Source organism: Meriones unguiculatus, chromosome 16 (assembly GCF_030254825.1).
Source record: "Meriones unguiculatus strain TT.TT164.6M chromosome 16, Bangor_MerUng_6.1, whole genome shotgun sequence".
Lineage (NCBI taxonomy): Eukaryota > Metazoa > Chordata > Mammalia > Rodentia > Muridae > Meriones > Meriones unguiculatus.
In genome coordinates, this window is record NC_083363.1 from 12,017,971 (window position 1) to 12,032,435 (window position 14,465).

Genomic DNA, 14,465 nt, shown 5'->3' on the forward strand with positions numbered 1-14,465 from the left:
GCTAAAAATGTAGGGTCCAGGGAAGAGTGCAGAGACTGATGCATCAATCAGAGACCAAACATAGAAAGGACCCAGACCCCCAGCTCAGGTGTATTTGTAGCCCATAGACATTTTAGTCTTTATGTGGGTTCCCTAGTAAGAGGAGAAAAGACAGTCTCTGACATAAACTCGATTGCCTGCCACTACTTGATCACCTCTCCCTCGTGGTGCTAACTAGCCATCCCACAGAGGAAGAGGATCCAGGCAGTCCTGATGGGACCTGCTAGGCTAGGATCAGACAGTAGGAGACAAAGACTTCCCCTATCAATGAACTATGGAATAGAGAAACTAGGAATAGAGGAGGAAGAGGAAAGGAGGGTGAGACTCAGAGAAGATGAAGGAGAGGACTACAACTGGATACAAAGTGAAAAAATTGTAAATAATAATAATAATAATAATAATAATAGTAATAATACTTAACAGGATAGTACTTGGCTCTCTCTTGTAATTTGATACTAGAGAAGGTGAGGTAGAAGGACCACCATGAGTTTGGAATTTGAGGCTAGAGTAAATTGTCCTATGGAGTGAGAATGTCTTAAAACAGGAAAAAAAAAAGAAAATCATAATACTAATTACAATAAATATTAACCAATGACTGTAAATAAACCATCTCACAAAATAACTTCTTCCACTATCTAGTGATTTTTTTTCATAAATATGAAGACATTTTTGCACAACACTTTCCAATAAATAAACGTCATTCTCTCAATATATTCTCTCAATATATTTTATAATAAAAAAAAATTAGTCCTTTGCATTTTTTTTTCTGCAGCAACATGCATTTCTGTAATGCTATTACAAGTTCCCAGAATGCGCCTTTTCTAAGCGTAAGTTCTTACAGTACATTCCTATCACATCTAGGCACGTTAGTCATGGTCACAATGGAGTCAAGCAGGTTTATAATGTCAGTACACACATACACCGTCACAAGGCACAGACCTCGTTCACTGTGGCATAGTAGCTTTCGTGCTTGAATTCGGGTGAGTTGTCATTCCTGTCCCTCACCACGATGCGCACTTCATGGTAGATGACCGTGCCGACCTTCTTGTTGGTACACTGGACCTGCACCACGATGGAGTGTATGTTCATTGGTGGCTGCGGGGAGAAGTTGAATCTTTTTAGTCACAGGTTTGGTCACGTCTGAGCAATGTCGAGACACTTGGCCACTCACCCCCATTTTAATAACTTTTGCTCTTTGCACTATGGAAGGCTAGGAAACAAGATGATGTTGTCCTGGCTTAAAAGTAAAGGAAGACAGTCATGATTATTTCATTGTTTACTTCCACGTCTAAACATACAAGGCTCCCAGTGCTAATACGATCATAGAATTTTGCTGATGAATAAAATCACAGAACCGATACTGAAATTTTTCTGGAAGAAAACACAATTTTTCTTTTGTAAAGTCTGAAGAAACAATGGCATTAACTTTATTTATTTATTCATTTATTTATTTATGTATTATTTATTTTGACAACAAAGTAGTAATAAACAGAGGAATGAGAAACTTCATAACTTTTGTTTATTTACTTTTTATGAGAATAGTATGTTCATTGATGATAAAATTAACATGGGCAAAAAAATGACTCACAAGGCAACCAAATTCAAACTGTACACACACACACACACACACGTATACATACACATTGTCCATCCTTCATCTCTTCTATATGCATCGCTTTTATCACATTCAGGCTTATCAAATTTCCATCTAAATGTTTTGTCGCAAATAACCCCATACAGGCCTTTCCTGTTAAATATCCTGTGTTCACCCTGCCTCATCTAACTTTGCTATTAATTTTTCTCTACTGTACTTTCATTTGCAACTTCATGTTTTCTGTCCTTTGTATGTTTGTTTCAATCGGTGTCTCTTGAGGAGACTGGAAGCCCCCTCAAATCATGGGGTGCTGTTCAAGTACTAGTCCTATCCCCGTACCTACCAGCTCATCTGTGCTTAGGACAGATGAATAAATGCCATCAGAGTCACCAACCTCATTCCCCACCCTCCTTCCAGAAATACTGTATGAATGACTGAGGGAAAGTTTAAAACATCTCTAGTGCTTATCTGCTCAGCTCTGACAGTGGGAATCAGCAATGTTGATGTGATAGCACTGCAGTTTCCACAGGCTTGGGACTTACTGCCAACATTTACAACGCATTTCCATAACCTTAGACTTTTTTAATGTAAGTATGGTGCATTCAGCATTATCTCTTGTCATGTTTTGGAGGTGTATATAACATAAATGAACTAGTGACTGTTCATTCATCCGCCATGTGCCATGGATCCCTAGAATATATATTCATGTCCATCAGAAGCGTTGGTGTTACTACACAGTGTCCTCCTGTTCCTGATTATGAGTCCTGTATCTGAAAACTCCCCAAGTGGATTGTCACCAGTATACATGAAGCAAAACATTCCATTTGCTTCATAACATGAGCACATATGTGTCGATTAAAATTAATAGGCAGGATCCTTCCATGAAAACTAAATAAATGGAACCTATACAATATAAACTAATAATTTTGGATTATAGGACAAGCTGCTTCATATTTAGATGAAGTCAGCCCAGGCAATAGGGCAAAGATCCCTGGGATGGAGGAAAACACCATGACAATATCTACATGCCACACCTAGAGATAAGAAGAATGTTGCTGTAAATGTGTTTAAACAAAATGTTATTTAATAAGAAGGTACTTTCACGAGCATCAAAGACAAAAAGAATGGAATAGGTAGGTGGTATCCTTAAAATACGAGTGAAGCTCTTTCCATGAGCCGTGAATCATTCCATGAGGTGAGGTTTAACTGACGTCAATGAAGACAGTGAAGTCATGTTTATAGAAACCCCAAGTGACATGAAAGAAAATCACAGGAACATGCAATAAATTGCGTGACTGAGGATAACGTCATCTTCATAATATACAAGAAATAACACCGCAGTTTTGTAATAATGCATGTACTGCCCCTTCCCCCAGTTTATATAGGTAAAAATCACCTAAATGCTACTAATGACTACAGACATTAATATTAGCACACAATGAAGAAATGGGAATAGCTAAAAGCTTGTCTTACATGCCAACACTAAAATTGGAGTTTGGAACACAAATGTAAACTGTGTATTCATTTTGATATCAGAAGCAAAAGAACTTGAGATGCCCAGCACCATTTTACAGGTAGTGCACTTTGAAAAAATTTGGTAACTTTCCAAAGTTAGAATATACAAAAATTTGCCAAAGTGAACCATTTTATGAGGGCCTCTTCAATAAAACATCATTGACTGCAACAGAGTAGCCAGCAAGCCCACCTGAAAACCTTCAAGCTTCAGCTAAGAGACTCTTTTAAAGGATTAAATTGTAGAAGGTTCACTGAGATAATTTAAAGTAAATGACCCCTGTGTCTTATCTACTTATTTTTATATGGCTGCTTTAATAGGCTAGTAAAATGAGACCCTGTTTTAATTGTAAAGTGAAAACAGAATAAGTATGCCTACTGCTATTTTTGGCACAACCCTTGGAGGACAACCAGGTGAACTATACTCATCTGCAGCTAATTTTCTTCTAAATATGTCAAGAAAGACATATAAAACGTGTCCTCTTCACTTGAATTTTACATGGGAGTATGGCTCTGGGATAGAAAGGTCACAGACTTTCAAGGAGTTTAAATGTAGTATTGTGAGGGTCCCCGCTCTTAATCCAGGCAAATAACCATAAATTAGACATAAACAGGTTACCTGGAATTGCTGTCATTCACAACTTGGGCTCCCTGTGCAATGATTAGTGGCATGGATGAACTTAGTAGGCAATAAATTCTAACCACTATGGATTACACCGAAGTGAAGAGCTCCCTGTGGCTAATATTTAAGGCACGGTGCAATTTTGCGTTGGAATAAATTCTATTCTCCTGTACGGGGAAGTCATAAATACATCAAGGATAGTCTCATGGAGTTGATTAGTCAGAGTTTAGGGACTCTGTAATGCTTATGGAAGTGTTGGAGAGTTGCATGACTCCATAAGGACAGAAGCGTAGGGGAGATTCTGGTTAAGCTTTCACGGCTAATGACAAAAGTCAGTCATGGTAATTTTATACTCTTGTTCTACTGATGAAATATAAAACATGCTTCATATGAATTGTGTTGGGTATATCTTTAAAACAATCACATTCGTATACCCATAGAATTTCAAGATGAATGCCTAATGTAATACTCCAAAACCATATCTGAATGTCTGCGTAATGACATAAATGATCAATTTATGAGGTTTAAAAAAGTCAGCCATGTCAACACTGTATATTGTAACACTCCTCTATGATATATGGCAATTTAATGCTTTTAGAAACAGATTTGGAAGTTTCATTATTTAAATAAAAATACATCTCTGCAAACCTGAAGCTTTGGTCTTATTTTTTTCATAGAGTATAAGTGTGTCAAATTCTTACAATAATGAATGGTTCTGCCATGTCTCCTTCCTTCTGACTCTGGATTTACTTACTGCCTCCAAAGAATGAAGAATTATTGGTGTGTTATAGTCTCCAAGTGGGTTTCCTAGTAAGGGGAACAAGGGCTGTCTCTGAAATGAACTCGGTGGCCTGCTCTTTGATCACCTCCCCGTGAGGGGGCAGCAGCCTTACAAGGCCACAGAGGAAGACAATGCAGCCAGTCCTGATGAGACCTGATAGGCTAGGGTCAGATGGAAGGAGAGGAGGTCCTCCCCTATCAGTGGACTGGGGGGAGGGTCATAGGAGGAGATGAGGGAGGGAGCCACAGCTGGGATACAAAGTGAATAAATTGTAATAAATAAAAAATAAATGAATTAATTTTTTAAAATTGAGAATGTGTTCTAGAAATATACATCTCACATTCCCAAGGATCGGACCTGGGGTAACTTGTATGATAGGCAAGCAGACTACCACTGAGCTATATAGTTTCAGTCCTAAAATTGATTTGCAAATGAAGAATAGAGTGTTGTCTACTCATTCAAAAATTAAACTTTATAAATAGTGGTATAATTATAGGCATGACTTGAAACACAAAATGTCAATTTGAAAACATAATTAGGTACTTAGATGAATTTAGAGATATTTAATAGTATTTTTTATATGTTAAGTTCTAGTCTGGTTGAAATTAACATGACCTAATCTTTGGATACTAAGAATAGTCCTGCAAAATTCATATTAACTACACATAAATGATCACAATGAAAGTAAAGGAGACTAGAAAATTACGGAATATGTAATCGCAAACTAGAATCAGCATTAGGAAATAGATTTATGCATAAATAGCTTGATCCTTGGTGAGAATTCACCCTTGGTACCACAAACATGGTACTTATATGAAAAAAGAAGATAAGAATTTGGAGACATGATGGTGGAGCGCCTAGAAGGAGCTGAAAGGAGGGAACAGAAGTTCAGTGTGTGTGATCAGGATATGGTGTGTGAAAATATGAGTTTTTCAAAGACTTTGAAAGATTGCCACTCAACTTTAGAGTCTATTTAAGATGAAGTTTGAGTTAACAGTGAGATTGTCCTGGGTTCCAAGTGAGAGGGAGGAAGACTGGCAAAATAATGATGCTGACAAGGCCTTCTGGTGTTGGTCTCCTTGGTTTGCCTGTGGTATATATGCAAGATTAGAGTCTCACAACAGCGTAATGCAGCCATGACCATTCAGGCCTTTACAGCCATTGAAGCAGGACAGTCTCCCCAAGCATGGTTGGCTACCATAAAAAGCTAAAATGTTACGCTCAGGGTGCGAGGCTAAGCACTGCACTCAGGGTCAGCCGCTTTGGACCCAGAGAAGAGCATGTCTGATTGCATGCGGGTTGATGCCCCAGGTCCCGCCTCTGAGAAAAAGGTATCGGATGGGTCTGATGCTCTTTGGGTGGATGACACCTAAATGAACATCAGTACATACAAAGTCCCAATTTATTTCTAATATCAGAGATCAGACCTCTACTCTTGCTTGATGTGTCTAAAACAAAAAGGGGGAACTGTAGAGAGCTGCGTAATGCCGTGCCTTAAAGATGGAGCTGGTTTCCGCCTTCCACCTTCCCGATGGTGAGTGCTCTCTGTCACGAACAATTCCACATTGGCTAAGGCTGAGGATCTGGCTTGCTTCCATGTATGTGGACCTATCTGCATTGCCCACGTGGCACGTTGGGGTTGGCTACCCAGAGGCTATTTAAGCTGTGGGCTGGCTTTCCCCAGGGTCAGATGATTGTTCAAGGTTCCTGAATAAACTGCATTGAAAAAAAAAAAAGAAGTGATGGACTAATTTCTTTGGTGAAAGAGATTTCAGCATAGCCCAGCATTAACTCTGCTGTGTGGCTATCAATAATAACTCTTACGCTCTGAAACATCAGTCAACCCTGTTGGGTTTATGGTAGTTCATTAGGTTGGCAGAGTGCAGGGAAACTTATGAAAGAAGGGAGAGCTGGAAAGACCTGGAGGAGAGAAGAACTCCACAAGGAGACCAACAGAGCCAAAAAATCTAGGCCCAGGGAATCCTGCAGAGACTGATGAATCAACCAAGGACCATGCATGGAGAGTCCCTAGACCCTATACTCAGATGTAGCTTGTGGTAGCTCAGTCAGGTTTCCTCACAAGGGGAGCAGGGGCTGTGTCTCACATGGACTCAGTGGCTGGCTCTTTGATTACCTCTCCCTGATGAAGTGGCCTAACTAGGCCACAGAGAAAGAGGATCCAGAGAGTCCTGATGAGACCTGATAGGCTAGGGTCAGATAGTAGGGGAGGAGGGACCCCTCCTCCTACTAGGGGAGGGATATAGAGGGGATGATGGAGGGAGATTTGGACTGAGAGGAGATGGACTGAGAGGGATGGGGCTACAGCTGGGATACAAAGTGAGTAAATTGTAAATAATAATAATAATAATAATGAAACAATTAAAATTAAAAAAATATCACATTGAACTTGAAAACATTGATATGGCAATGGTTTATTTTTAAGTAGTACTCCCCAAAACAGCAGACATAAAACAACAGTTTGACAAATTGGAATATATCAAACCAAGAAGATTTTGTGTAGCAAAGGAGATAGTTGATAGCATAAATTGTCTACATGAATAGAAAGGAAGAAGCTGTCAAGGATTCAAATGCCAGGATATACAAATAATTTGAAAGAAGCAGTGTGAACAATGTCCAAAGAACTCAACCAAAAATATGCAAAAAGTATGAATAAACACATCTCAGAAGAAAAAGTTTAAATGGTCAAAAAAAGATATGAGGAAGTGTCAAACTTCACTAGTTTAGTTGTCATGGAAATGTAAGTCCTTTAAGCCAGACTGAAAGATCATCTCACCTCAGCTAGAACGCCTATTATAAAAAATACACAAAAGGTAGCAAGTGCTACTTCAAGTTGAAGAGCAACTGCTTCTATGCTTTTGTTAGGAAAAAAAAAATTACCCAAGCATGGTGGCAAGGATATGGAGTTTCCAAGAGATGACCACCAAACCCAGTTATCCCAGTTCTGAGGATATAACCAAGAAAAATGACATCAGCATGCCGAAGGAAAACCTGCATGTCTGTGCCTGCTGCCAAACTACACTCAGTACTCAGACTGTGGAATCATCCTGTGTGCCCTTCACAGGACAGCAGACAGAGAAAATGTGGTACATACACACAATAAGAAGATTCTCTGGACATGGAAGAACATGATATTCCTTCACGTAGCAAACTCAAAGAAGGAATTAAAAGACATTTTGGTAAATGAAAGGAAGTTAGATACAGGAAGAGAAGTATTGCTGTTCACTCAGATATGAGTATTCTAGAGACAGTGGGTTGGAATTTATGATGGTGATTACCAATTGATAAGAAGGGTAAGGAGGGGTGCTGAGGAAAGGAGGCTGGAATACAGGTCCAAAATAAAGACAGACAGAAGAAACACATTACATGTTCTTTTTAAGAGTCAGAGAGAAAGAGAGAGAGAGAGAGAGAGAGAGAGAGAGAGAGAGAGAGAGAGAGAGAGATTCCATAGTAAGGTATTGCTTATTTTCTGGATAACAGAAAAGTAAGGCTCAAAGGTTTACACGCTCTAATGAGAGGAGATGGAAAAATCAAGCATAGCTCATCACTTGGATTTGACATAAACTGTATACATGTATCAAAACATCACACTAAAATCCACAAATGTGTATGTTTAAGGTCATCCTAAATATACAAAGAGAGCAAGGAAAACCATTACTGTGATACTGCCAGGAGTGAATATAAAAAAATCTAAAATAATAATACACGAACGACAGAAAAGCAGCATCAAAACATATCCATGCACAAAGAACCTAACCTGCGCTGGAAATACAGCAGTTTTCCTCAAACATCTATCATGTACATAATATACATATGTTAATAATATTTAACTGCATCTACTTGTGTTTATCTGAAGTTATTTTTATGCTTTATTGGCAAAATTATTGTTTTTTTTTAATCTTAGGAAAGTATAAGGGTATGTCTCAGATTCAGGAGAATCATGTCCACTAAACATTTCTGTACCTTCCTTCCTTTCTTTCTCTCTCTTCCTTCCTTCCTTCCTTCCTTCCTTCTTTCCTTCCTTCCTTCCTTCCTTCCTTCCTTCTCCTTCCTTCCTTCCTTCCTTCCTTCCTTCCTTCCTTTCTTTCTTTCTTTCTTTCTTTCTTTCTTTCTTTCTTTCTTTCTTTCTTTCTTTCTTTCGCACTGTACAAATGCAAAACCAATGATCATAGGAGTTGTTTGTAGGCCCAAACATGACTCTCAGCTCTGTCTGGCTGCATAAAACACGCGTATTGTTTATTATGCCTCACTGTTTTCACGAAAGGAATGAGCCAAATTATTTGGCACCAACCCCACAAATTATATTTCTGGGAAATCCTCCATGTTTAACAGGAAAGTAAACTTTGGTTTTCATTCACAATAATCAGCTCCTCTATAATAATATGTACCTTATCAATATTTACTTTTTGAATAGGGATATATTCTAAGTTAAGTAAAAGTTATATAAATATTTATAATCTATGTGTATGTATATATACATATACTGGGAAGCATCAGAACAAATGCAATCTAGATGTGATAAACAGGAACTCAAACTTGGTTCAGATGACTTGTTCTCCATTTTTTATTGGAAAATGCTAATGAGGACTATCATTAAGAATAACCACTGTGTAGTCTGATGGAAGACCTTCATCCCACCCTGCCCCTTCAGACCCAGGCAGGAGCCATGGATGGCCCTATGCTTTCTTGCCTATACCAACAATGGAACCTCATTCTTCTCCCTCTGTCTACCTCCCAGCTCAGGACAGAAGCCCCATGTCATCAGTGATGAATCCTTGTTGCTCACCCTATTTGAGGCAGATATGAAATTATCCATGGGATCCCAAAAGTTCTACCACAAAATTTGTAGGGACAGTCGAGAATTTTAGCAAAGTGGCGTTTTATAAACGCCAACTTATAAAAGTCAGTAGCCCTTTTTGACATCAAGAGCAAACACTCTGAGAAAAAGAGATCATATTGCTTATAATAGCTTCAAAAAATATCTACAAAATTAACCCAGTCAATAGGGGAAAAGGAACCCAACCAATGAGGAGAAGGGGCTCCGCAATGAAAAGTTTAAGCCTCTGAAGGCAGAGATTGAGGAAGACACTGGAAGATATGAACTGCTGGTGCTTTATCTATCGGTTGGTAGAATATTGTGAAAGTGAACTTCCCCTCAAATCAGTTTAAATATTCAGTGCAACCCAAGTTAATACACACAGCATTCTTCAAGAAAGTACAAAGATATATTAGAATTCACAGGAAGAACAAAAGGCCGAGGAGAACTTAAGCATTCCTAGACAGAAAGAATGATGCTGGGGTGGTTACCACAGTGGATGACAGAGGAAAGTAAAAGAGTGGAAGAAAAAAAAATAGAAGGCTAAAATAGGAGTTCCCGAACTCCATCCTTTTCATTTTGGACAAAGATGCCAAAAATACACACTGTAGAAAAGGCAGCACCTTCAGCAGATCATACTGGGAAAACTGGATGTCCACTAGCAGAAGAATGAAATTAGATCTGTATCTATCACCTACAGAAAAATCACCTCCAAATAAATCAAAGACCTCAATGCTAAAACTTCTAGGACAAAAAAGGAGAAAAGGACTTTTTTTTTCAGGAAATAAGGACACAAATTGAGAAATGGAAAAATAAAACAAAAAAACCAAGCAAGTTAAGAGGAAGTCCATTGAATGCACTTAGTTATCTGATAGAGAATTAATGTCTATAAAGAACTAAAAAAAATATCAAGAGAAAAAAGTTGCTCGATTAAAAAAAATAGGTTATGGATCTCAATAGATAATTCAAAAATGAAGAAATAAAAATTATTGAAGATAATCTGAATGATATCGCTGACATTTTTAGCAATTAGGGAAATGGACATTAATTGAGATGTCATGTTTTGCTAGTGAAAATGTCTCCATTCAATAAAACAACTGATGATAAATGCTTGTGAGGGTACAGGGAAACGAGAGCCCTCATTCACTATTGGTGGAATTTCAGACTAATTCAGCTACTACAGAAATCAGTGTGGGGATTCTCAATAAGCTAACGATAGATCTATAGTATGACCCGCTGACACCTCTTTTTGGCATGTTCATAAAGGATTCAACATCCTAGTACAGAGACACTCGCTCTTTATGCAATGGCTAGAAAATAAAAACCCAGCTGCCTTTGACTGATGAATGGCTAATGAGACTGCGGTACTTATATATGATTAAGTTCTGTTCAATTGTAGAGAACACGAAAGGCTGACTTTTGCAGGTAAACGGATGGACCTGGAAGACAGTATATATAGTAAACCAGACCCAGAAAAACAAAGGCTGCATGCTCTCTCTTACATGTGAATCCTAGCTCTGAATCTTTAGAAGTACACCGATAACAGGAAGTAGGAAGCAGAGAGGGAGCATGTGGGGGAGGGGAGAGGAAGCTCAGGGGGAAATGGTTATAGCAGGAAGCTGGGGCTATGAAGACAGAAAGGAAGAAAACGAGGAGGGAGCTTAACTGGGGAAGAGGGAGGGAGGAGGGATAAGTTAACACCGAGGATGTTTGAAAATTCCACAGGGATACCTGTCAATCTGTGGCTAGGCGTGGTGCAGAGGCCCTGGTATATTTCACTAAACCCCTCGCAGCAGTGGTGTGTGGATGGCTCCGCACGGGTGGGTGTGCAGTAAGGCTGTGGACAGCGAGACTTTCACGGTGGTAAGTGCAGCCCTAACAGCAGTGGCACAGGCAAGGTGGTAAATCCCAAGAATCCAAGAGTCATATGTCCTAAAGATACTAGTGACCTGACTCACGGGCAAGGAGAGCTATTACGGACTGCGTGTGGGATCCATACATGATGAAGAGGTCATACGCGCGGTATCCTCCCGGGAGGAGGGTCATGAAGCTACACAGCAATGTCCATCATCTCTGTTCTACTTCTGCAGCCTCAGAGGTTTGGATGTTGCACTCTGCGGTGGTAACACTTCTCTGCACTGCTTCAGTTTCCCCGGGGCCTTGTGCACTCCCCTCCCTTCTCAGTTCCCGGGAATGATGGGGAATGCTTCCGCCACGCTGCCTGACAATAACTGGACAAGGGTGGTTGCCGGGACAGACTGGACTCTGCTTCACCGTTGCTTTTTATCAGCCGTGATGCTTAGCCTCCTCCTCTGATTCTACCTGTGACAGCAGCTAACCAACTTCCACCTCCCCAGCCAAAAGCCAAACAGCACCTTCACATTGTTGGAAAATAATAGGGTTCTGTGTGTCGGTCTTGCCGGGCCAAAGACACCACCTCTTTATTCTTTGTAACCTGTCCTTTCGCTCAGAACTGGGACAAAACTGCAGGGTATTGAACTGTTTCCCTCAGACACAGATGCCTCCTTCCTTTCTCCTTCATATTCCAAGGAGTGACATTTTCTTTTGTTGCTGTCTTTAGTAAACAAACTCCAATGATATGAGTAACATCTAATATCGTATAGAGAGTGCATATAGACATTTAAGGTATACTAAAGCTACGGCACAGGTTCAGAGAAAAAGGAAAGCCACTGACGTCTCGATCCAGCACTCTTCCGGTACTGTTCAGGAAAAGCATCTGTTTCACGGGGTCCAGCAGCACCCAGTAGTCCACGTTGTCCTTCAGGGAGAGTTCTATGGTGGGGTCCGGTCCTCCAGCAGTCCCCTTAATCAACATGTTGTCCACCACAATTGTACCTGCGAACCAAACACAGCCGTTTGTAAACATGCTCTCCTCAAATGCATTCTTCAGCGAGGATCATGCTCTCTAACCCAGGTGGCCCACACATCTCGGTTAAGTCAGAGCACATTCAGTATTGCACCGGGAAAGCTATTTTTTTCCTGTCCCCCCCACAGCCACACACATCCATCTTCATTACACTATTTGTTGACAGTATTTGGGGAAGATGCAGACCGGGGAGCAGGCTTTCAGATGCTTGCAAGGCACGGCCTTGCTTCTCTTCAGCAGCACTGAACATCCCCCACCCTCTGTCCATCACTCCTCTCAGGATTAATGATTGAATATATACATTTTTATCCTGAACAAAGGAGGCAACTGTAGCAGCAGAGTGGGATACCAAATGCACTCAGTGAGACTTCTGATATGAAAAGAGAGATCTTGAAAAGGAAAGAGAGGATGAAGTGGGGGTTTGGGGATGAAAGGAGCAGCAAGATTCCCTACAGTGAGAAGTGCATCCTGTTCTTGTGCAGCAAAGCAAATTCATAAAACACAAATCTTAATGCTAGCACGCAGACACACAGCAGCGCTCATCTCCGGACCACTCGACCGGAGCGACAAACTCTTCTGATTTTACATTTCAATGCTTACATTCTCATCTCATTTATGTAGTTCTTGAGCAAATGTGGAAGAGAGAGCGCATCTCTAGTGCGATGTCTTCTCTGCAAAAGATTTCATGTATTTTGCAAGTTGAAAGTAAATAGCAGTGATGCAACTCAAACTTATTTTTCCCCATGTAGTAAGGATCTTCCTGCCAGTCAGGAATGGGTTATGGCTTAGTGTAGCCACTTTCTGTTATATGCATTGCATGATTAGTGTATAGAAGAAACATGGCTATGAAAAGAAACATGAGCTCTTCTAAATGCCAGAAGGAAATGGGAAATATTCAGATAACTTCTTGCCTTAGGACAGGGCACAACTCACAGACAATCCACAAGTATGAAGCTGGGCTTGAAAAATTAAATGTCAAATTTATCAGTCACATTTTGGAGAGGCAGGAAATTGGCCTCTAAACGTCACAAAAACTTAGTTACAAAAACTAAGACTGCATCATTATTTGATTTCCCCCTGTACTTTGATGGTATTAAAGTGGGGATTACAATATTTTTCTAACAATATTCTATTGATGTGGTTTATCTGCCTAGTCAATTTTAAAAGGAACAATTTTTCTCTGTAAGCAAGCGTGCTATGGGGGTGCATAGATTCTTCACACATTTCCAAATTTCAGATATTATCTTCTTCTTCTTTTTCTTTTTTTTTTTTTTTCTATCTTATGTAGAATAATGACAGTAGCCGGACAGGAATTTCCACCCCTAAACTGTATGCTTATCTTTGGAGCAGATCTGTGGTTTTGCATCTGCATGCTGACAGCAACTGAAATGACCCCAACAGAAGCTCTCACACTGTTAAGATTGTAGTGATGTCAGCTCCCGGAATGCTGACAGGCAGGGCCATCTCTTTCAGCCTTCAATCCTGCGGTATGCACGTCTGCTTTAAGACATAGGTGTCCAGGACCTTTTGTCTTTAAACAGATGTATTTAATTTTTTAAACCAAATATGCATTTATTTTTTTCTCCCAAAAGTTAATGTTTTCAGCTGTTCTTAAAAGGACAGAATGTTTCCTAACAGATAACGGACTTGTGAGAAAAAAATCTTGAGGACAGAATGGCATTCTTCTCTTCTGGTCTTTGTTTTTGCCATATCCAAGTTGGATATGGCAAATGATTTTCTTTTTTGGGTAACATCTTTTTTAAAAATACATACTGCTATTTTGTATTACTGAAAATAGATTTTTTTTCATACAGTATATTCTAAATACTATTTCCTACCATCAAATCCTTCTCAATTTTCCCCACTTCTCTCACTCAGACTCACAACCTCTTTTCCTCTCCCTCTCTCCTTTGAAAACAAGCAGATGTCTGAATACAATGATAAAATTAAATGAAGCAAAACCAAATAAACTCGAATAGGATGATACAAACAAATGGAAGAAAAAGAGCCAAAGGGAAAGCACAAGAAACACACACAGACACAGAAATACACATGTTCACACCCATAGGAATCCCATCAAACACAAACAGGAAACCACAATATATACTCAAAAAAGCTGTAAAGTAAACAACAACAATAAAATATAATAATAATAACAATAATAATGCCTTTTAAAAGTTTTATGAAACAAAGAAT

At 39.5% G+C, this 14,465-nt stretch overlaps 1 protein-coding gene across 4 annotated transcripts in view; it reads right to left on the bottom strand.

Annotated features, from left to right (window-relative positions):
• Positions 1-14,465, bottom strand: part of Pcdh15 (protocadherin related 15) — a 1,462,904-nt gene that overhangs the window by 433,095 nt on the left and 1,015,344 nt on the right. For all 4 annotated transcript variants that reach the window (XM_060369368.1, XM_060369370.1, XM_060369367.1 and 1 more), the window contains exons 6-7: positions 12,078-12,238; positions 979-1,134 (exon numbers count right to left, since the gene is read on the bottom strand). In XM_060369368.1, coding sequence (XP_060225351.1) covers positions 979-1,134; positions 12,078-12,238 — 317 coding nt within the window. The remainder of the gene's footprint in view (positions 1-978; positions 1,135-12,077; positions 12,239-14,465) is intronic.